This window comes from Aspergillus alliaceus, assembly GCF_009176365.1.
Source record: "Aspergillus alliaceus strain CBS 536.65 unplaced genomic scaffold BDW43scaffold_16, whole genome shotgun sequence".
Taxonomy (NCBI): Eukaryota; Fungi; Ascomycota; class Eurotiomycetes; order Eurotiales; family Aspergillaceae; genus Aspergillus; species Aspergillus alliaceus.
Window position 1 is genome coordinate 357,298 of NW_022474699.1, and position 19,828 is coordinate 377,125.

The following is a 19,828-nucleotide window of genomic DNA, read 5'->3' on the forward strand; positions in this document are numbered from 1 at the left end:
TGCTAGGCCCCCCACTTGATCGCACCTGCCACTTATCGATAAGACCTTAGCACTGCACGTGACGTCGGATGGAGCTGTAGCAACGAGCTGACAATTCACTTTTGCGACGCTGTACAACAGAACCATTCTTGTGTTCGACTTGCCCCTTACTCCCTTTCGTCGGTCTTTGTTATGTTCACTAGCAAGGTGATAGAAGGGTGACTGTATACTCACTGATTGTTCACTATGGCTTCCGAATTCATTGGATACAATGTTCTTGTGACTCTGAGAACGCCGCCCAATGCAACCATCCAAGGAGTAGTGGCCGACGTCATAGGCCAACGTCTGATGTTGCGAGATGGTATGTAAAGATAATCCTTTGATGTCTGGTTTACATTGTCCTGATTTATAGCGGCTAGTCGCACTTTCGTGGAGCACTCAAAAATTTCCCACTTATTCCCTTGATGCTGCCGACATTGCCGACCTCTCTCTTGGACCGACCCCGAAGGCACCCCCGCAAAATCAGCAGGCAGGGAGGGAGATTCAGAATATAGCTCGTGCTGCCCCCGCAGTCCCGGCGCAACAACCCTTTGTCGACCCAGCCATCCTGAGCTTCTCGAAGCCGCCTTCTGAGCAGTTTGGTCACGGTGTAGGACCCGGATGCCCGCAGTTTCAACCCACTCCGATCGACCGACTAAGCTCTCCAGCATCTCAAAATCTTCCACCCCAGCAGCAAATCCACCGTGATGAATCTGCAGTTCTGACAGAGCCATTCAGCAACTTGGAACTGGATATAGATAGCAGGACAAAGGGAACTCGCAATACGCCGCGGGAGAACGAGCTACATGGATCTGTTCCCAGTATCAAGGATGGATTTGCTTCTACACGCACTTCCGCCCAGGCCAACGCGAGAAGTGGTCGTAGCATTGGCCCGAATAAGCCACAGCGTGCAGGACTGACCCCTGTGAACGAGCACGATGGTGCGACGAATACGAACCCAAAGACCCGAGGATGGCGCCAAACTGCCTTTGTAGAGCCTGCCAGTCCACAAAAGTACAGGGAAAAAGAGCCTAATTCACGGCGTCGGAAGAAGAAGAACCGCGGTTCTTTTGCCGAGGATCCTAATGGTTGGGCGACAGAGGATGCAACCGACATTCAAGAGCTGGGTGATTTCGACTTCCAGAGCAATCTCTCCAAATTCGACAAAAGAAGAGTTTTCGAAGAGATCCGAAATGATGATACCACGGCAGATGAAGAACGCTTGGTCAGCTTTAACAGAAGGGTCCCCAAGCCGGGCACGAATGGTGGAAAGAATCTGCATTGGACCGAGAATGTGCTTGACAGTCCTCAGGGAAGTGAAACTGGAGATTCTGATCAGGAACCGAGCGATGCAAAGTTGAGCAGCGGAAACTATTCAGGGCGCGAGGCCTCAAGGGTGGCACGAGGGCAGAGCCGGAAGGGAAGTGGTATTCTAGGACAACCCTTGATACCCCCCCAGATCAATTCTTTTGGGCGTGGGCAACTCAGCGCTTCCCGTACTACCAGTCCCCGTCCTGGGAGCAAGGCTTCTGTCTCAGCCTCTCCAATCAGCGGACCCGGTGTTCCGGGAGCTTCCTTACGTCTCACTACCACCAATAGAAGTTGCCCGACTGTGAGCCCACTACAGGCACTTGAAGTCGAGCAAATAGCGGTCGCCGAACTTGGTCTGACTGAAGATATGATCACGGAAAATGCTGGAAGAAGCATTGCGGAAGCCGCCGTTGGCCTCCTGTCTAGCGATGCCGCTGCACCTACCATGCTCGTGTTGACAGGCAACCATCGCACCGGAGCAAGGGCCGTATCTGCTGCACGTCATCTCCGTAATAGAGGCCACCGCGTGACAGTCTGTATGCTTGGTATTGAGCATGAGAATGAATTACTTGAAAGCTGCCGCAAGCAAATTGATGTTTTCAAGAAGATTGGTGGTCGTGTGCACAGATGGGAGGATCTGTCGGCGCGGCTTTCAACCTCCGAATTTAGCCCTGATCTCGTTCTGGATGCTCTGTTCGGTATTCATATTGCCTTTGATGATCTTCGCACCGACAATCAAGCTGTGGCTTTTGAAATGATTGCCTGGGCCAACCGAAGCAATCTTGAAGTTCTGTCTGTCGATGTTCCCTCTGGTATTTCAGCTTCGAGTGGTAAGTCTTTTCATTATAAGCATGTATTGCAGAATACTGTGACTAATACAAGTCAACCAACCGCAGGTGAAATGACAGTAATGGAAGGCGGCCGGGTGTGTATCGGTTCTAAGTCGGTGGTGTGTCTTGGGGCTCCGAAAACTGGAATTATTAATGCACTTCTTGCCGGGGAGGGCCTTACTTGGAGTCTTTCTGTCGCAGATATAGGAATCCCTCAGATTGTGTGGAGGAAGTATGGGACACGCCGCCGACACGGAATTGACTTTGGCAATCGCTGGGTGGTGCCTCTACGCTTCCAACCATCCTCCGCTTAACATGATTCAGTCCTTGCCCTTTACTTGACGATCGAGCAGTTTAACTTATGGCGTTTTACGGGTTCATTAAAAAGAGCGGGGTTAATTCAGGGTATACCCCTTTCTGTCAACAGGATGTATCATGCTAGTCATATCCGATTGGCCACGTGTACTTCAGCGAAATGATTCTAGAAAAGGACGGAATTTTTTACTTTATATAGCTTTTTCCCGTGGCCTCGCAGTTGAAATACAAGGTTGGACATTACTCTTCTCGGACGGATCTATGGAGTATGGACTCGGAGTAGAGTATCTATCATTGAAATCAGTCTAACCCAAACCGGCTAGATCCGCATCCAGCCCTGGAGCAATACATCATGTATCATGTCTTGCGGCGAGGCCAAAGACACGGCCAGAACATCAACCCGATAAACCTCCATCGCCGAAATGGGGAAAGGTTAGTTTGGCAAGGAACCTGTCCATCCCACATAGTAATATATCCTTGATACTAACAGGTCCTTTTTCCGGTAGGAACGGATAAGCTTTACGTACGATACACCTCGTCAAAGATTTGTCCTTCGCGATCTATTACTCTCTAGCGCCTCACTTACTGATGGCAAAGTTTAAAAACAGATCACACATTCCGAATGGGCATCAGGAGATGCCTACTCTGCGAGTGCCGGAGCAGGAGGAGGGAGAGGAGGCAATGTGCCGTTTAAGCGTCTTCCTTTCAACTTCTGTTCTCTCTCATTGCAGCCATTCGCGCATCCGGTTTGCACGCCTTCGGGGACGATTTTCGACCTCACCAACATCCTCCCTTGGATCAAGAAACATGGAACGAATCCGGTGGACGGCTCCCCGCTGAAGAACTCCGATCTCATTAAGCTCACTCTTGCGAAGAACGAGGCGGGCGAATACGTCGACCCAGTAACTTATAAAGTCTTGACGGACAACACACATATTGTCGCTCTGCGCAATACAGGGAATGTTTTCGCTTGGGATACCGTTGAGCGGTTGAATATCAAAGGCAAGCTGTGGCGCGATCTCGTAACGGATGAGGAATTCGGCCGCAAGGACATCATCACGTTACAAGACCCGCAGAACATCGAATCTAGGAATCTTAGCTCGTTCAATTATCTGAAGGATGGTGAAAGTGTGCCTGGGAATAAGGAGGAAGAGTCTAATGTCAACGCAAACGCTTTAGGAAGTTCAGCGAAGATCTTGAAGGCGAAGGAAGCTGTGGCTAAGGCCCGTTCAGAGAGAGCGCAACGCGCTGGCTCTACTGCTGTTGCTAAGGCTGATGGCAGTACGGCCACAGCTTCTCGATCTAAAACGGCCTCGTTCCAGTCTGGAAAACCGACGCCATATAATGCAGCCAAACATACGACTGGTTTGGCCGCTGCATCATTCACCAGCACCGGTGTTACCCCACATACCTCTGCCGAGCTGGCCCTCCTTTCCGATGAAGAATACATGTTAAAACGGGGCCGTGTCAAGCAAAAGGGTTATGCTCGTATTTCAACTACGTCAGGCGATATAAACCTAGAGCTACAGACTCAATACGCCCCGAAAGCCGTGTGGAATTTCATCAAGTTGGCGAAGAAAGGTTATTATAAAGATGTTACTTTCCATCGCAATATTAAGGGCTTCATGATTCAGGGCGGAGATCCTTCGGGCACCGGCCGCGGAGGTGAAAGCATTTGGGGTCAATACTTTAACGATGAATTTGAGGGGCCTCTAAAACACGATTCTCGGGGAACTCTCAGTATGGCCAATAAAGGCAAGAATACGAATAGTAGCCAGTTGTAAGTGTCCTTGCCCGTCTGGCTTAAGCCACGAGTTCAATCGAGATGACCGATACTAACTTGACCCTGCCAGCTTTATTGCGTACCGCGCTCTCCCTCACTTGAACAACAAGCATACTATCTTTGGTCATGTAATTGACGATCCGACCCCTTCAGCCCCCACGCTCAATAACCTCGAAACCCACCCAGTCAATACCTCTACTAACAGACCTACTCCGGACATACGCATCAAAGACGTTATTGTTTTCGTGGACCCGTTTGAGGAATTCTTGAAGCAAAAACAGGTGGAAGAGGCGTCAGGAAAGAACAAACAAGCCGATCCGACAGAAGAAGACCAGAATGCTCAAGAAGAGGAAGATAATCAAGTTACTTGGACAGGAAAGAGGGTTCGGGGCTCGGGGGTAACAGGAGCAGGCGGAGATGGAGTTGGGAAGTATTTGAAGGCTGCGCTGGCTAACCAAGCTGCTCAGGAAGAAGACGAGATTGTGGAATTTGTAGGTGAAGAGCCTGAGCCCGAACCGATGCGAAAGAAGTTCAAAAACAAGGGAGGATTTGGAGATTTCAGTTCGTGGGACTAAAAAGGTTCTTATACTGGTGTTACATGGCTCGTCCTGGACCTTTAGTTTTAGACCATGATAGGGCTTCTATAGCATAGTCTCTGGGCTATTTCCCAAAACTTATATGACTGTATATAATCCAGGTTCCAGGAATATTACCCAGTTGATACGGGAAACTGAGATACGAAGTCTTGTGTTTATGCCGTCCCCACGATACGGTCAATACTTCTTGGGTTAGCAGCATTTAATTCCTTGCCGTCTATTCTATATCTGGTTAAAAAAAAAATTACAGTAAAAAGGTTGGCCATTAATTTCCATTGAGATTGACATACATATATATTTTGCATACAAATTGGTTGATAAATAAGCCAAGAAAGGAGAAAATCAAGGTATGCCTGGGTTGGATCCCACCGATAATATATCTAGAATCACATCATGACATACTTGACCCCTACCTAGTTCCAGGGGCAAAGAGAAAAATAAAAAGCAAGTTAAACAGGGTCTTGCCTCACTACTACTGTAAGTGATGCTGTTTCGGGGGATCCACCAAAGGTGCCATTCCGTTGAAATACTAGTGATTTCCGCCTTTCCGGCACTGGCGTTCGACCGCCTCCCGTGATTAGTTAGACTCTTCCCCGACCTGGGTTTAGCGTGAGGACGGAGTGGGAGCATGAGTAAGACTAAGTAGTTGGAACTCCCAGCAATGTACTAACTAACTACTAATAATAAATGCCATCGATCCCACCTCTAACCAACCCGCGTTGCCGTACTTCAATTCCGAAGTACGTACTCCTCCACACCATTTCTACACCTTCATCTACATCTACATCAGAAACCCCCCTCGGCTTGGGTCTCTTCTGATCATATTCCTCCGTGAGTGCCTTTGTATTCCTATCCGCTACTCCGCCAAGTGGCTTAGCACCTTGTTGTTTCCATGTGTCGCCGCGCAGTGGGGTTGGTCACAATGTGCCCCCATGGTGCCTGATTCTCCAGGTGACAGATCAGTTTTGGTCGGATATGGTGATTTTTGATGATCGTCTCAGAATCTTGCTTGCCTTTTATATATTACTGTTGTTTTGTTTTTGTACGCCTGGTAGAGAAGGGCCGGGATATGTCATAGATCGGTTGCCATTCAACCACGCAAACGCCCAGACCATCCGTCGTCTCATAGCATTACGTCTTGAAAATCCTCTGAATCGTGGGGATTATTTTCCCCCCAACCTACTCCGTTTGGAACCAGCTTCTAGTAGCCCATGTCACTGACAGTCTCCTTATTTTCTCTTGTTCAGCTCTTTCCCCTCGCTTCCGCCGCAATCCCTACCCTAAGTCAGGCCTTGCCATCTTTCGCCTTAAGCCGCCGCCGCCGCCGCCCTCCCCGCTATACCTTTGGTCTGATTTAAAACCGTCTTCCTCTATCTACAATCAAGCTGGCAGGGAATAAGCGGAGAAGTTTTTCTAGCCAGGGTGGGTTGCTGAACAGAATGTTCAGTGGCTCCTCGAGCCCACCCAAAGACAAGTCAGATTCAGTTCCACATTCCGGTGCTGTTGATACGCAATCTTTGAGTGTACTTGAAGAAGGCACTCCGCCTCAAAGCAGCAAGTTTCTATCGTCCGGCGGATTTTTCAATAGAAGGACTAGCGAAGACCAGGGCCCTACCGGAGAGAAGAAGCGCCGGAGTAGCACAGTCACGAAGGCGGCGACGTTTTTCACCAACGCGAAGAATTCGCTGAGCTTGAGTAGTAGTCCCCGCGAATCTTCTTCTATTAATTACACGGTTCGACCGCCACAAACCCTGCAGTCACTTGGGAGCATGGACCCGGCATTGAGTGTCCCCCAAGGGTCATTGAACAATTCGGCTGGCGATTCGCTACCAACTCCTCGCTCATCATTCAAAGTTGGTGTCACAGAGGATCGAAATCGAAAATGTCGCCGGACTATGGAGGATACCCATGCATACCTGTACAACTTTTTGGGGACGCCCGCACCCTTAGCCCGGGCTGATGGCGAGAGCAACGAGATTGATTTTTCCCTCGCACCGGACGAAACTTCCAGCGTTATCGAGACCGACAACGGCTATTTCTCTATATTTGATGGGCATGCCGGCACATTCGCTGCTGAATGGTGTGGGAAGAAATTACATCTAATTCTAGAAGAAATCATGCGGAAGAATCCCAATGCGCCTGTTCCGGAACTTCTTGACCAAACATTTACTAGTGTTGATCAGCAATTGGAGAAGTTACCTGTGAAAAACAGTGGGTGTACTGCTGTCGTTGCGCTCCTGCGATGGGAAGACCGGATCCCCAGCTCGCATTCGGCCACCGGCTCTTCGGCACTTGCTCCCGCGGCCGCTGCTGCCGCTGCGAGGGACGATTCCAATTCGGAAGCTGATGACACACCGACCCAAGCCACTAGTAGTGGCGCCTCCATCCTTCCGAAACTGCAAGAGAAGGCTATACGGCAACGCGTCTTGTATACGGCCAATGTCGGTGATGCTCGTATAATCCTTTGTCGCAACGGCAAGGCGCTCCGGTTGTCCTACGATCACAAGGGTAGCGATGAGAACGAAGGCAAGAGGATAACGAATGCCGGGGGCTTGATCCTTAACAATAGAGTAAATGGCGTTCTCGCAGTGACCAGAGCCTTAGGCGATGCATATCTCAAGGATCTCGTCACCGGACATCCGTATACTACAGAGACTGTAATTCTGCCGGACTCTGACGAATTCATTATATTGGCCTGTGATGGCGTAAGTAATGCTCTCTCTCCGTTACAATTCCTGGCGCTAATGATTGTGATTAGCTTTGGGATGTCTGCAGTGATCAGGAAGCCGTCGATCTTATTCGCAATGTTCCAGACGCTCAGGAAGCATCTAAGATCCTTGTCGATTATGCCCTTGCGCGATTCAGCACCGACAATCTTTCTTGCATGGTTATTCGATTTGATACCGACCGCGTCAAGGAGGTTATCAACAGGACAGCTGACCCTATTGGCGTTGTTGGCGATCCATCTATGGACGTTGAGCATGGAGTGAGCGAGGCAGATAAGATTGTCGAGGGGGCTCGGAAGAGCATGGCCAATGCAGGCATCACAGACGACAGTGAAATGGCTGAAAAGGTAAAGGATGAAATCCTGCAAAAGATGGCCGATGAGGGATCCGGGCCAGAGCTGGCCACGAACAACCATAATGACGCACCAACAGTCAGTCACTTAAACAAGACTGTGGATGCAAATAGTGGAAGCCCTTAAGCATCAAGTAACAACCCCCTGCAAGACTGGCGTTGTGTCAGGAAGGGCGGTTGAGCTACCTCTATATCTCGGTCCAGGCAATGAATTTGTGATTCTGTTTTCGTTTCCCCTCTCTTTCTCTCCTTGTTATTTAAACAACTTACTGGCGTCGATTGCAGTTCAGGGACTTTGGGGACCTCGGTCGCCCATGGTCACCGGCATGATCTTCTCTTCTTAACCCTTTGGCCCAAATCTGGGCGGGTGTATTTGTCAGTTCTTCTTTTGTTCTGATTCTGTAACCTTTTTTTTTTCTCTCTCCCTTCTTATTCGCATCTAGAGGCACCTAACCTCTGACTTATGGCATTAACCGAACCAAGGGGAACTGATCCGGTTATACGTGTGTTCTCCCTCGGACGATGACTGCTGCTCCTGTATTGGTACATAACGTTGTAAATTTGACCCCCAAATCTGAACTCACAAAGAGAAGTCGCTGCGGCCCTTGCAGATATTGTACTCAATATCACACTTTATAGTTGGAGAATCGAGTAAGAGGGAGTAATAAATTAAGCATCTGCCAAACGCCATTGCATCATCTAAAAATACAAATCTGTATATGCGAAGAACGAATACATGTTTCCAAGGTAATATCCACACAAGTTCCCATCAGTATTCAATACAATTCCTCGAGCGCCCTTAGGCCTTCTGCTCGGGTTGCTTCTCCTCGAAGGTCTTATCCGCAAGAACTTCCACGCCGTGATTAACCTTCTGTCCTGGCATAACGTGTTGGCGGGTCAGGTCGAGCTCGCCATGGCGGACATGCTCAGGCCAAGACTCAGCGTAAGAAGCATAGTGAATATCAGTCCAAAGGATTTTGACACCGTTTCCTTCCAGTGTATTCGAGCCCTCGGGCTCCTGGATCTTGTAGTCGACCTGGGAGGTACTCAAGGTCTTTTCGAGCTCAGCCACGCGCCCGGCTTGTTCGGCGGCCTTGGCTGCCTCCTTCGCGCGAGCTTCCCTGCGGCGCCGCCTAGCAGTGCGAGTAAGGTATCCCCTCTTGCCATCAGCGAAGCCATTCGCAAGCTCCTCTTCTTGGATCGCCAGAACGGCAGAGATATCGGCAACACTGGTGGCCTTCTGGTCCATCACGGCACGGGCGCGGTCCTTCTTCTCCATCAACCAGCCGACCTTGTCTTTGTATTTCTCGTCGAACTCCTTGGCCTCGTTGGGGTTTTTGGGCCTCTTTTGGTCCAGGAATTTTTCGGTAATAGTGATCATCTCGCGGGGAGGGGAGAGCTGACGTTGCATGGCAAATTCACGGAGGAGATGGTACGCCCGGAGGCCGACCTTGGGTTCGTTGAAATGGACCGAGTAGTAGGGCACCCACATGTCCTTTCGGAGAGTAGCGGGGACGGTTTTCTTGCCGTGGTATACCAGCTGGCGGAGGACACTGTTTTTCTAAGGAATGACACATATCTTAGCATAAAATTGTACGGTTCGTGGGGCGGGAATGGAAGAGAATAAGGGATTTCTCACCTCCAGATACCGTGTCAATGAGTAGACAACCTGGTTGGTCCGGATATTGTGATAGACGAAGATGTTCTTGCCATGGGTGATAGCATTCAGGGCCTTCCGTAACCGGACTCCCTCCTTGAATTGATGTGTCTTGAAGGCATTCGAGTTCTGTTCCCGCGCTTTTCCCTGGATCACACTGTGGTTCTCGATTGGTGGGCGGCGGATGATATTCCATGTCCCGATTTTGGTCGGGTCCAGGATCTTCTGGAATGGCTTGGTGACGGATTGTGAGGCCATTGCGGCCAGACACGCACTGCTGCGTCTATTCTCTCTTTATTGACGAGGATGAGGTGTAGGGTGGAAAGAGTTTGAGCGGCCCTCTACTGCATAACGATTCGGGGGAAAGTGGTGGTGTCGGGAGCTGGGAAGTGAGAGCGGATCAATTTTTCGACGGGGAGTGCAAAGGCAAGGCAAGGCAAGCCAACCAAACCAAAGCAAACTAAAGCCGCCCGCAAACCTCCGCAGAGCAATGACAGCATGTGTTAAGCTCCCATCTTTCCTAAACATTCGTCGATTCTAGCGCGCATCTCATTCTGCTTATGCATAATTTACTGAAATATATTACAATTCATCCTCTTGGCGTCGGGTTTGCACATAGAATGATTGCGCACTTCGGTTACACCTAAGCACTCAAAATGTCTTTGACTGTTACCACGGAGAGCATAGACCATGATGCTGGTAATCGTCGCGAGAGACCTTGGCTGTTCCCATCGGTAACTCCATCTCACAGTAGAATATCTTCCATCGGGGCTGCGGAGTAGCTGATAGGCTTGTTCTTAGAATCGCAAGCTTCGTCATCTGCAGGGCATCTCAATCCGTAATCTTGTCGTCAACAACCCCCCGAATAGGACTCGCGGGAAAACCATCGACGATGAAGACATCCCCAACTCGTTTCAATCGCCATCCAAGATTCTCGCCCAAGACGCAAATCGCTCCCTGAACCACTCACGCTCATTTACAAATCTCAAATCTATCAATGCAGCCAGCGATAGTCGTATCCGTAATGAGCAGCCCCCTCCACTGCGGCAGCCTCAAAGGCGAAACACCTTACCTTGGAGTGACCCTAATCCGCGCACAAGACAAGTTAAGCTAGAGGATATCATGAGGAGTCGCATGGCGGATACATGGTTCTCCATCCATTGCGACAAGGTTGAAGAACCAGTGTACGTTAGTGAGGTTGTAAAGGATGCCACGAACCCGAGCTTTCGGTCCTTCGACCTGAATATGTGCGGACCCCTGGTCTCGCGATCAGATAGCTTCAGCCTCAAGCTGTGGGCGAAAACGGTTGCTATGGAAGAGTACGTGCTGCTAGTGGAGCTGCAGCTACATTTACAATCCCTGCAGTTTTTGGGGAAGTCGTTGGATAGTTTTCACCAGCCGCTGCCGTCCAATTCTGTTCTTTTCCACTTCTCGGATGGTGTATATGGGAATCTGACCGATCTTCCGCCAGTTTGGATGCCTTTGCCTGCGAAAGGACCCAAGACTTCCGATGGGAATGCGTTGCCGACTTCGTCCTACGATGCGCTGATGCGGCTTGCAAATCTGGACGAGTGTATTCAAGACGCATTGATTACCAGGGAAAAGTTGGAGGCCCAGATAAGCTCAATCTTGGAACGAAATCAGAAAGCTTTAGCCGTGACTAGTGAGGCTTCGCGAGCTCGGGATAAAGTGGCTTTAACGAAACAGGCGGTGGTGTCTGAGAGGAAACAACTTCGCATGGCTAGCAAACGTAAGGAAGAGCTGATCGCCAGCTTACGCGCGAGGAGGGAGGCTATGGCGCGTGGGCGCCAGACTCAAGACAGAGCCCGTAGTCACCTTCCCGATGCACAGGAGAAGTTGTCCTCCAGCGCTAAGTTGTTGGAAAAAGAGACAGAAGCATCTAAGGGTCAGATCCGGCGCATCTCAGAAGATCTCCTTGCAATCTATCCCATTGAACCCATCCCTGACAAGCCACTTGCGTTTACAATTGCGGGTATTGCCCTCCCAAACTCGAACTTCGCGGATATTGATCGAGACGCCGTGGCGGCAGCTCTGGGGTTTACAGCACACCTGGTTTACCTCCTGTCCTTCTATCTATCCATGTCCATTCCTTACCCGATCAATCCGTATCTTTCCAACTCACTGATCCAGGACCCTGTATCCGTCTCCCTGCCACAAAGAACCTACCCCCTATACCCAGTCAACGTCCATTACCGGTTCGAGTATGGGGTGTTTCTGCTCAACAAAAACATCGAGTTTCTCCTGAATAAACAAGGCCTACGGGTGCTTGACATTCGTCACACGCTCCCTAACTTGAAGTATCTGCTCTACATTCTTACCGCAGGGACGGCGGAAATACCCGCCCGAAAGCCTGGCGGGATTCGAGGCCTGTTACCGGGCCGGTTGACGCCTAGCACGATGTCCAGGCGCGGGAGCGAAGACAGTGTTGCATGCAGCGAATCCAACTTACCCCGGAAAATGATGAGTTCGCTGGGGAAATCCAATGGGGAGATCGCGTCTGACAAGGGGAAGAAAAGCATCCCTGTTTTGAATACGGCGTCTGCCTCACAGGTGGCCTAAACCCGCCAAGAGGAGGATCTTTTCTGGATCGCGTGGATTGATTTGGGATCTACTATTACATTAGCGGGGGTTGGGGCTTATCTTGCTGACTCTGTTGGGTTTGGGCTTTTTTTTTTTCCCTTAAATTGATTTCACAGATATGGGTGCAATATCTCTTCCCATCTACTATTTCTTTTATTTTTTTTGGTCATGCATTTTTTTTTTCCGAGTGATATCTAAGTATGCTGATGTGTATGTGTGCACACCTAGAAATATGTGGTATGTAAGTATGAATGAATGTACTCTATGTTATGAAATTGTATTGTATTTTAGGTTGGGAATGTACAGTACGAAAAAATACTTTATACGAAGGGGTCCAACTGAAAAGGGATTATTATTGATAACAGATATCACCGTCCAAGGAAATGGATTGCAAATATAATTAAATTTGAACCGTTCGCTTACCCCGCATTTCCTTCCCCCATTTCTCGACTTTTCCGTGGATTCTTTCCAGTATTTGATTTTGTATTCCCCAAGTATCGACAACTTTCTGGTGGTTGGAAACGACAAACAAGTATTCCCCTTTCGTTGGAGAAACAAGAGAACACGAAAAAGAAAAACAACGATCAATGGGAAAAACCAAGGAAACCCAGAAGGAATCCCGATATATTTATTTATATACACCTGCCCAACCCCACCGCTTTCGGCTCGCTTTGCATCGGCTTTCTCCAACAAAACAGCCCATAATCCACTCTGAACGCCGGCAAAGAGCGGCACTGCTGGAGGTTTGGAGAACATGATGGCAGCAAGCAATGCACAACCTGACAACGGTCTCTATACCCAAAACAGCCAGTCTCAGAAGTCCCCCTCCCCCCAACCCTCGCATCGTCGCGGTTATCAGGCATGCGACCCTTGTCGGAAACGCAAGGTGAAGTGTGATCTTGGCAGTAAGGCAGTCCTCCCCTTTCGATCATACGATTCTCCCCAGTCCCCCTGTAGAAGAGCTGACATGGGTTCGTAGGTGTCGACAATCCCCGTCCTCCGCCCTGTGTACGATGTCGTCGCGAAAGCAAGCGCTGCGAGTTCTCTGCTACCCGGCGCAAGCGCAAACCTTCCGAGGTAGAGGAGACCGTAGATGGCGTGCTCAGACGCGATAAGAGAATGATGATCGGGGAAGGTGCACCCAATGATTCTCCTAGTGATGGATCATCGTCCTACGCGCAGCCTGAACCGGCCTCATTCGAGAACAATGACCCTCTTCCGCCCCCGAAGTGGTCGTCCGAGCGATCACCCACAGCCGCCGCCGCTCCTGTACCCCAGCCGACGGCCAATCATCGGTACACGCCGAATACTCCTTCATCTACGACAAATTATCCCGATGCGCGGAATACCCGACTCCCCTTGTTCCCCTTGGGAGACCGAGCAACGAGCTTTGGTCTGGAGGGCGGCCAACCCATGATGAATCGTACCGCGGTCGAGCTGCTGTCGCCTGCCATCAGTAATAGCCATGATGCATTACACCTATTGTCTGAAGCCGCCGGACGCACGGAGGATCTCAATCGCCAAAGCCTCGAGAATCGCTATGCAGCCCGGCAGTCAGTCTCCTCGTTCAATTCGCCGATGTCGCCTATGACCCAAGCCGGCACACCTCGAAGCGCAGGAGGTTCTTTCTCGAGACCAAATCGGCCTGGCATGCCGATGAGTAACTATTTCCCAACAACCGGGTCGGGCGCGGTAGATCAGCAAACCTCCGATGACCGCGGCCAGCCAGGTCCCACGGAAGGCCTTCAGGATCCAGGCATTGCGGATGCCGTTAAAGCATGGTCACGGTTGCGCTTCGTTCGTGCGGGCTGGCTTTCCGTTGAGGAGTCCATGGCTTATGTTGCATAGTAAGCCTGCCTTCTTTTTTTCTTGTCATCACTCATTGACCTTGACTTGGGCAGTTTTTACGAACACCTGGCTCCCCTGAGCCCTATCGTCATCCCTGATTTCTCTCACCCTTCTACGCATCGTACTTTGCTCACCGATGAGCCTGTACTGGCCGTTACCCTGCTGACAACAGCATCACGGCATATGAAGCCCAAAGGGGATGGAGCATATACTCGTTCATTCTACATCCATGATCGGCTCTGGTCGTATTTACGTGGCATGATTGAGCGCCTCTTCTGGGGTCAAGAGAAATTCGGTGGTAATAGTATGGGGATCAGCAAACCACGCTCGTTTGACTTGGCTCCCACCTCCGCTAAGGTGAACCTCAAGGGCAATCTGAGATCGCTGGGGACCATCGAAGCACTATTAGTCCTAACAGATTGGCACCCACGGAATCTACATTTCCCTCCAGGTGATGACGAGAATGCACTACTGGACTTGGATGCTCAAGTTCATCGTCCGGAAAAAGACTCAGAATTTGACGGCGATAACATTCTAAATCGAACTTCGAATGCTACGGCAGAAGGCCGACTTGCCTTCCAAAAGTGGCTGGAGCCCGCTTGGCGGTCTGATCGCATGTCATGGATGATACTTAGCACGGCGCAGGCTTTAGCATTCGAGCTGGGGGTATTTGATCAGAAGAACGACTCAAAAACTTCTGGCGAAAACCCCACCGAGCAGACGCGGAAACGGCGGCTTCGTCGACTCATTCTTGTGTACAACACGCAGAGTAGTGGCCGCATTGGTATCCCGTCAATGCTTCCTCTTCCCCAATGGGCTAACGACATCCAGCCGACGAACGTAACGGGCATTAAAGGCGCCGATGCAACCGTTGACAAGATGCACGATTGCTGGATCGGCATATCAAAGATCATGTACCAGAGCAATCAACTGCTGTTTGCGTCGAACGACCAAACGTCAGAGTTGATCCGCAGTGGTCGATATCGAGATCAAATTGACAGATTCCAGCCGTTTTTGCGGGAATGGCGACAGAACATTGACACGCTTGACCGTAGGTTCCGGTTGCTTGTTTCCCTGGTCCACGCTGACGTTTCCAGTTGCACCCCCAATGAGGATGATATTGATGATCGAGTATGAATATACTCGTAAGTTACTCTACTTATCTATGACATGTTCCAAAACTGACTTTGGAAAGGGTTGTATGTCAACTCTTTAGCTCTACAAGCAGTGGTTGACCGCTGGACGACAATGTCGAATGAAGCCGCTCAAAACGCGCGGCCAGGGTCTGGGGCAAATTCGGGCAGTGGCTGGTTCAATGCGCTCATGGAGTTGTACCGTGTCAACGAACAGTATATCCAGGAGGTGGTCGACGCATCGCGCAAGATTTTGCAGACCGTTCTGGAGGGGCTTGTTCCTGGAGATCACCTAAAACACGCACCTGTCCGGACCTACTTCCGGATCCTGTCCGGAATGATCTTCATTCTCAAGGTTGGTTTCATCATCCCTACAGTGGTTACTGTACCTATACTAATGGAGTAGACATTCACTCTCGGTGCGAAAGAGGATGATGTGCGCGTGTCTCTGGACCTCCAGGACCGAACCGTGGAAGCATTACGGAACCATGTGGTAGACGACGTTCACCTGAGCCACGCCATAGCCCGACTACTAGAATTGCTCACCACTAGCATCCGCACGCGATTCTTGCGGTTCGCACCAATGGATCGTAGCGGCGACGGTGAGCATGACCGCCCATCTGCGCCAGCGTCCCGGCCGCAGTCACCCCGTCTACGCGAGAACCGTCAAAATGGCACAAGCACTACATGGACACCAGGACAAGGCGCGACACAGAATCTGGGCTACGTCGACAGTAACGGCCAGCAGGCCGGCACTCCCATGACCTCCGTCCACGACCCACTGGCGGGAATCCCAGCTCAGCCGATCAACTCGTCCAATATTAATGTTTCATTCATGCCCCCACCGCCATCCGTGTACCACAATTACTATGACCCGAATGCAACGCCCCCCGCAGGCGATCTGGACGGCTCAAACGTTCCATCGCAGTCCATTCAGGACAATACGGGAGCCTCTAGCGGTCTACCGGACTGGTTTGCCCTGCCCCTAGACCAATTCTTCAACAGCTCCACCCTGGTGGACCAGGGTCTGGGAGGTACGGGTCCGATGGTGGGCGAGTTCGACATGCTCGAAGTCCTCCTTAACGAACAGTACGATGGCCACGGCGACAATCTCGAGCCCACACCCGGCACCAACCTCCCGTCCCAGTTCCTGCATTCATCTTCTTAAGTATCCCCTTCCGATGAAGTTTGAAACCCCCCGCCGCCGCACCATAGTAGGATAAAATAAGATTAAAAAAAAAGATACGATAGGATGGGATATGCATATATATGCCACCGGAGTAAAGCAGGAACTAAATACCCTAATGTATGTACAAATGAACGTTATGATTCTCATGCATCGCATCCTGACCTTTGACCTTAATTACTAAGCCAACCATTCCTTCCATCCACGTAATTAGTAAGCTAGAATAAACCCTTAACTAGATTTCCAGAAACCTAGAACCCAACCAAGCCCCCCAATAAACACCCACAGAACGGGGCCCGATCCATGACCCTGAAATCGTCAAAAGTACTAAGGATGTATAGTACCTAAGTAAACAATTAGCCCGTTTCACACGAGTCAGGCCCGTTTCCGCTGCGTCTCGTTTCACCTTAGCAATGCATAATACACTAAGGTTTGGACCGTGACAGCTGAAACGGTACGGGGTTTTAACTTTTAATGTTTAATTTAATTTAACCGCCTGAGTCGAGGGGAGAGGTGTTCTCTCGGCGACATGTGATTAATCATATCATTGATGGTACGGCATTTATTGTCTTGGTCCTTTGGAAGGATTTGTGGGGGTTTTGGGGTAAGGGTATGCATGGAGGTACTTAAACGAAGGGAGGGCTTCTATTATCGGGAATGAATGTATGTACATGTGTCACTCTACCTCTCTATTCGTTGTCGTATGTAGGGGGTAGGGATAGGGATAGGGGTTCGTTCCTCTAGTGTAGGGATAGGTTTACCCATATGGGGTAGGGTTGTAGATTTGTAAGGGGATTTAGATTTAGTAAAAGAGTTGGAAATAGTGGGTTTTGGGATGTCATTTCTGGTAGGGCTGGGGCTGGGGCGGAGATTTAAATGTCATTTTAAATCTGAAACAGCCCGTTGCTTACTTCCGGTTTTACTTTCTTTATTGAACTGTTAGTACGGAGGTAAGTAGTCGGGTTAGATCTGGGTGTATCATCCATCGTTACTATTAGTTGACCCTATTAGTTACTTTTAGGTAATCTATGGAAGTGTAGAAAGTATGGTTTTTGGCAAAAGATGAATGTGTGCCCATTATTCTGCCCTCTTCAGTGACGCAACGATCAACATAGGTCACGGTATATACAATAGTCCAAGAAGACAGTCACAATCCAATCATCTCATGTTCAATGTACATGACCCCGTCTCATAAATCAATATCACCATGTACAAGAAAGAACAAATAGTAACACCACTAGATCAATCAAAGTACTCGTTCTCCATCAAATTAATCCAGATCACCCGCCAGGATGATTGATGAATCGGCGCAATATAGCCCGTCGCCCGTGGGCATTTAGGCTTGGGCGGCGAAGCCGAGTCTGGGGCCCTGGGAGTCGAAGACGACGTACTGGCTCTTGAGGAAGACATCGCCCAGGATGGAGAGGCCGAGGCCAGAGTTGCTCTGGATACCGCCGACACAGGTGGAGCTGCCGGACTGGAGAGGGGCGTAGTTGATGTGCTTGCCTGGGATGACGGCCTTGTAGTCGCCGATCGCGATGGTGAATTCGGGGAGTTCGGTGCTGCAGTCGAAGACGTAGCCACCGGCGGAGGCGTCGTTCTTGGCGCCGTCGACCTGCTTGTAGTAGTCAGAGACGATCTCGTCATCAAGCATGACCAGGGTGGTGCCGGTGTCTAAGGAGAGATGTTAGTGGGTAGTTCAAGAGCTGGTTTTGGTGGGATTTTCACTGCGACTTACCAGCGATGGCGGTGATGGGGCTCTTCTTGGCCTCGCCCTTGCCGACGGAGTAACCGTCAGCAGTGAACTGCCAGAAACCCTTGGAGTTGTCGACATCGGCATAGGCGAGTTCACCAGTGAACTTCTTCTTGTCGATGTAACCGAAGTCGTAAGAGCCGGGAGCGTGGTACTTCAGGGTCACGGCGAACAAGGGAGAGTCCAGCTGTCCCTTGACAGTGTCAAAGAAAGTAGTCTGGGGCTTGGGAGAGACTGTGGTCACTGTAAGCAAAACCTAGCCGTTCGCACTATACTGTAGGAGTATCACTCACCAGTGTTGATCGAGCTGAACGCCAGGCCCAGCAGACCATCGTTGTTCTTGTCCTCAGTGAACTGCTGGCTGATCTTGGAGGCAGCCTCAACAGCTTGGCCCTGGGCAGTGACACCGCCTACGGTGACAGTATCCTTGTAGACATCACCGCTGGCACCGCTGCCATCACCATAGCTGATCTGCCAGCTAGCGCCCTCGATCTTGGAGGCGTTGCCAGAGGGCTTGTAGATGTCGTGGCCAGTCTGCTCGGACTTAGGGAGCTCCGAGGAGAAGACCCAGCTGAATCATAGTTAGTCAAGTGTATTTTACGCTATAGTAAATGGACTGTTACTCACAGATCGGCAGAGCCGGTGTCAAAGTCCAGGTGCAGAGTGGTGCCACCGACGTCGACAGGAGTCAAGTACTCAATGTCATTCTCCTCAGGAGATGTCACGACAGTACCGCTGCCCGAGGAAGCAGCGCTCTTAACGTGTGCAGGCACAGCACCGCCATACTTAGCAAGGGCCTTGCTGTAGATTGCGGGGAAGCTGGCAGTCTTGGGACCCGGGCGGGCAGTCTGCTTGGTGATCTGGTTGATGGTGAATCCCCGGCGAGTATGAGGCTGGGCTGGGCCGTGAGGCAAGGCAGAAGCGGCCGAGGCAACGCTAAGGGCGACGGCAATTTTGCTCAAGACAACCATTTTGACTGTCCTCGAGGTGAAATCTCGTGAAGGCAGAAAAGGAGCGAAAGAATTGGCGTGAGAGAATGACTAAGACAGGCCGACTCGAGCTTAGACTCTTGATGGAGATGATGAGAGAGAGATGAGACGGTTAGAGGAGCTGGAAAGCCCTCTTTTATAAGTTTGTCTGCGTCGGTGGACATGGTGATGGTAGCCGTGATAATCAACGGAGTCCGATTCAGGAGAACAAGAGGTCCACATCAGCGGCATTAGGATGTGTTTCTCTTCTAGGTATGGGACAACGAAGATCCCTAAGCTTTCTTGGCCAAATTGCAAACTCACCCACTATCATGTAAGAAGAGGAGGACATTGTGTTGGCGCCAAGATCCAACGGAGAAGGGAGGATGCAGCGTGTACCTGAGTGGTGAGCTGACAAGCAATCAACCCCATGTCCAGACCCTGGGTGGGAAACTAGCCCCGGATGCTACGGCGGAACATGGGCATTGCTTGTTTGGGATAAGACCTCTTATCCGTTGATCTCCACCTGCATCGTCCTGTATAATTATATTAATCTGGGTGGACGGATAACTCCGGTTCTTCTGCGATCGCCATTCAGTCAGGGCTGGCGTCGTATTGGAGGAGGGGGAAGACGCAGGGGTAAGTTCCCAAAGAGGCCCAAGGGCCTGAAGAAGGCTATCAATATCATTGAAGCAGGTAATCTATCTGGGAACCTGTGAGGGAGCTCCGGAGGAAGCCCGAGTGTTGATTG

General features: G+C 50.4%; 6 protein-coding genes across 6 annotated transcripts; 4 read left to right on the top strand and 2 right to left on the bottom strand.

Moving 5' to 3' along the window:
• Nucleotides 1-225: 225 nt before the first annotated feature.
• BDW43DRAFT_299586 (uncharacterized protein) lies at nucleotides 226-4,832 on the top strand (the record flags this gene model as incomplete). Its single annotated transcript, XM_032044748.1, has 6 exons — nucleotides 226-340; nucleotides 399-2,159; nucleotides 2,226-2,440; nucleotides 2,856-2,906; nucleotides 3,083-4,254; nucleotides 4,328-4,832. 6 exons carry the CDS (start codon nucleotides 226-228, stop codon nucleotides 4,830-4,832), a joined length of 3,819 nt encoding a protein of 1,272 aa, XP_031901377.1.
• Nucleotides 4,833-5,545: 713 nt separating this feature from the next.
• Nucleotides 5,546-8,451, top strand: ptcG (type 2C protein phosphatase PTC1). Its single transcript, XM_032050250.1, has 3 exons — nucleotides 5,546-5,684; nucleotides 6,101-7,558; nucleotides 7,612-8,451. The coding sequence occupies exons 2-3, from the start codon at nucleotides 6,293-6,295 to the stop codon at nucleotides 8,056-8,058; spliced, it is 1,713 nt and encodes a 570-aa protein (XP_031901378.1). The 5' UTR covers nucleotides 5,546-5,684; nucleotides 6,101-6,292; the 3' UTR covers nucleotides 8,059-8,451.
• Nucleotides 8,452-8,502: 51 nt separating this feature from the next.
• On the bottom strand, nucleotides 8,503-10,041 carry BDW43DRAFT_56626 (mitochondrial 54S ribosomal protein mL67). Its single transcript, XM_032050249.1, has 2 exons — nucleotides 9,571-10,041; nucleotides 8,503-9,492 (listed from the first exon to the last, which is right to left on the bottom strand). Exons 1-2 carry the CDS (start codon nucleotides 9,844-9,846, stop codon nucleotides 8,731-8,733), a joined length of 1,038 nt encoding a protein of 345 aa, XP_031901379.1. The 5' UTR covers nucleotides 9,847-10,041; the 3' UTR covers nucleotides 8,503-8,730.
• A 203-nt stretch (nucleotides 10,042-10,244) lies between these two features.
• BDW43DRAFT_299589 (putative UV radiation resistance protein (UVRAG)) lies at nucleotides 10,245-12,168 on the top strand (the record flags this gene model as incomplete). The annotated part of the gene is made up of 2 exons (XM_032044749.1): nucleotides 10,245-10,322; nucleotides 10,390-12,168. 2 exons carry the CDS (start codon nucleotides 10,245-10,247, stop codon nucleotides 12,166-12,168), a joined length of 1,857 nt encoding a protein of 618 aa, XP_031901380.1.
• A 93-nt stretch (nucleotides 12,169-12,261) lies between these two features.
• Nucleotides 12,262-16,528, top strand: BDW43DRAFT_56641 (uncharacterized protein). Its single transcript, XM_032050251.1, has 6 exons — nucleotides 12,262-13,094; nucleotides 13,169-14,036; nucleotides 14,091-15,088; nucleotides 15,135-15,182; nucleotides 15,233-15,525; nucleotides 15,577-16,528. Exons 1-6 carry the CDS (start codon nucleotides 12,944-12,946, stop codon nucleotides 16,336-16,338), a joined length of 3,120 nt encoding a protein of 1,039 aa, XP_031901381.1. The 5' UTR covers nucleotides 12,262-12,943; the 3' UTR covers nucleotides 16,339-16,528.
• A 1,164-nt stretch (nucleotides 16,529-17,692) lies between these two features.
• BDW43DRAFT_299591 (pepsin-like aspartic protease) lies at nucleotides 17,693-19,080 on the bottom strand (the record flags this gene model as incomplete). The annotated part of the gene is made up of 4 exons (XM_032044750.1): nucleotides 17,693-18,030; nucleotides 18,095-18,343; nucleotides 18,403-18,680; nucleotides 18,737-19,080. 4 exons carry the CDS (start codon nucleotides 19,078-19,080, stop codon nucleotides 17,693-17,695), a joined length of 1,209 nt encoding a protein of 402 aa, XP_031901382.1.
• Between the last annotated feature and the right edge of the window lie 748 nt (nucleotides 19,081-19,828).

Coding starts and splice junctions, on each gene's coding strand:
- BDW43DRAFT_56641 (XM_032050251.1), top strand. CDS start 12,944: ATGATGGCAGCAAGCAATGCACAACCTGACAACGGTCTCTATACCCAA. Junction 15,183..15,232: donor GATCGAGTATGAATATACTC/GTAAGTTACTCT, acceptor GACTTTGGAAAG/GGTTGTATGTCAACTCTTTA. Junction 15,526..15,576: donor GAATGATCTTCATTCTCAAG/GTTGGTTTCATC, acceptor CTAATGGAGTAG/ACATTCACTCTCGGTGCGAA.
- ptcG (XM_032050250.1), top strand. CDS start 6,293: ATGTTCAGTGGCTCCTCGAGCCCACCCAAAGACAAGTCAGATTCAGTT. Junction 7,559..7,611: donor TTATATTGGCCTGTGATGGC/GTAAGTAATGCT, acceptor GATTGTGATTAG/CTTTGGGATGTCTGCAGTGA.
- BDW43DRAFT_56626 (XM_032050249.1), bottom strand. CDS start 9,846: ATGGCCTCACAATCCGTCACCAAGCCATTCCAGAAGATCCTGGACCCG. Junction 9,493..9,570: donor CATTGACACGGTATCTGGAG/GTGAGAAATCCC, acceptor GTCATTCCTTAG/AAAAACAGTGTCCTCCGCCA.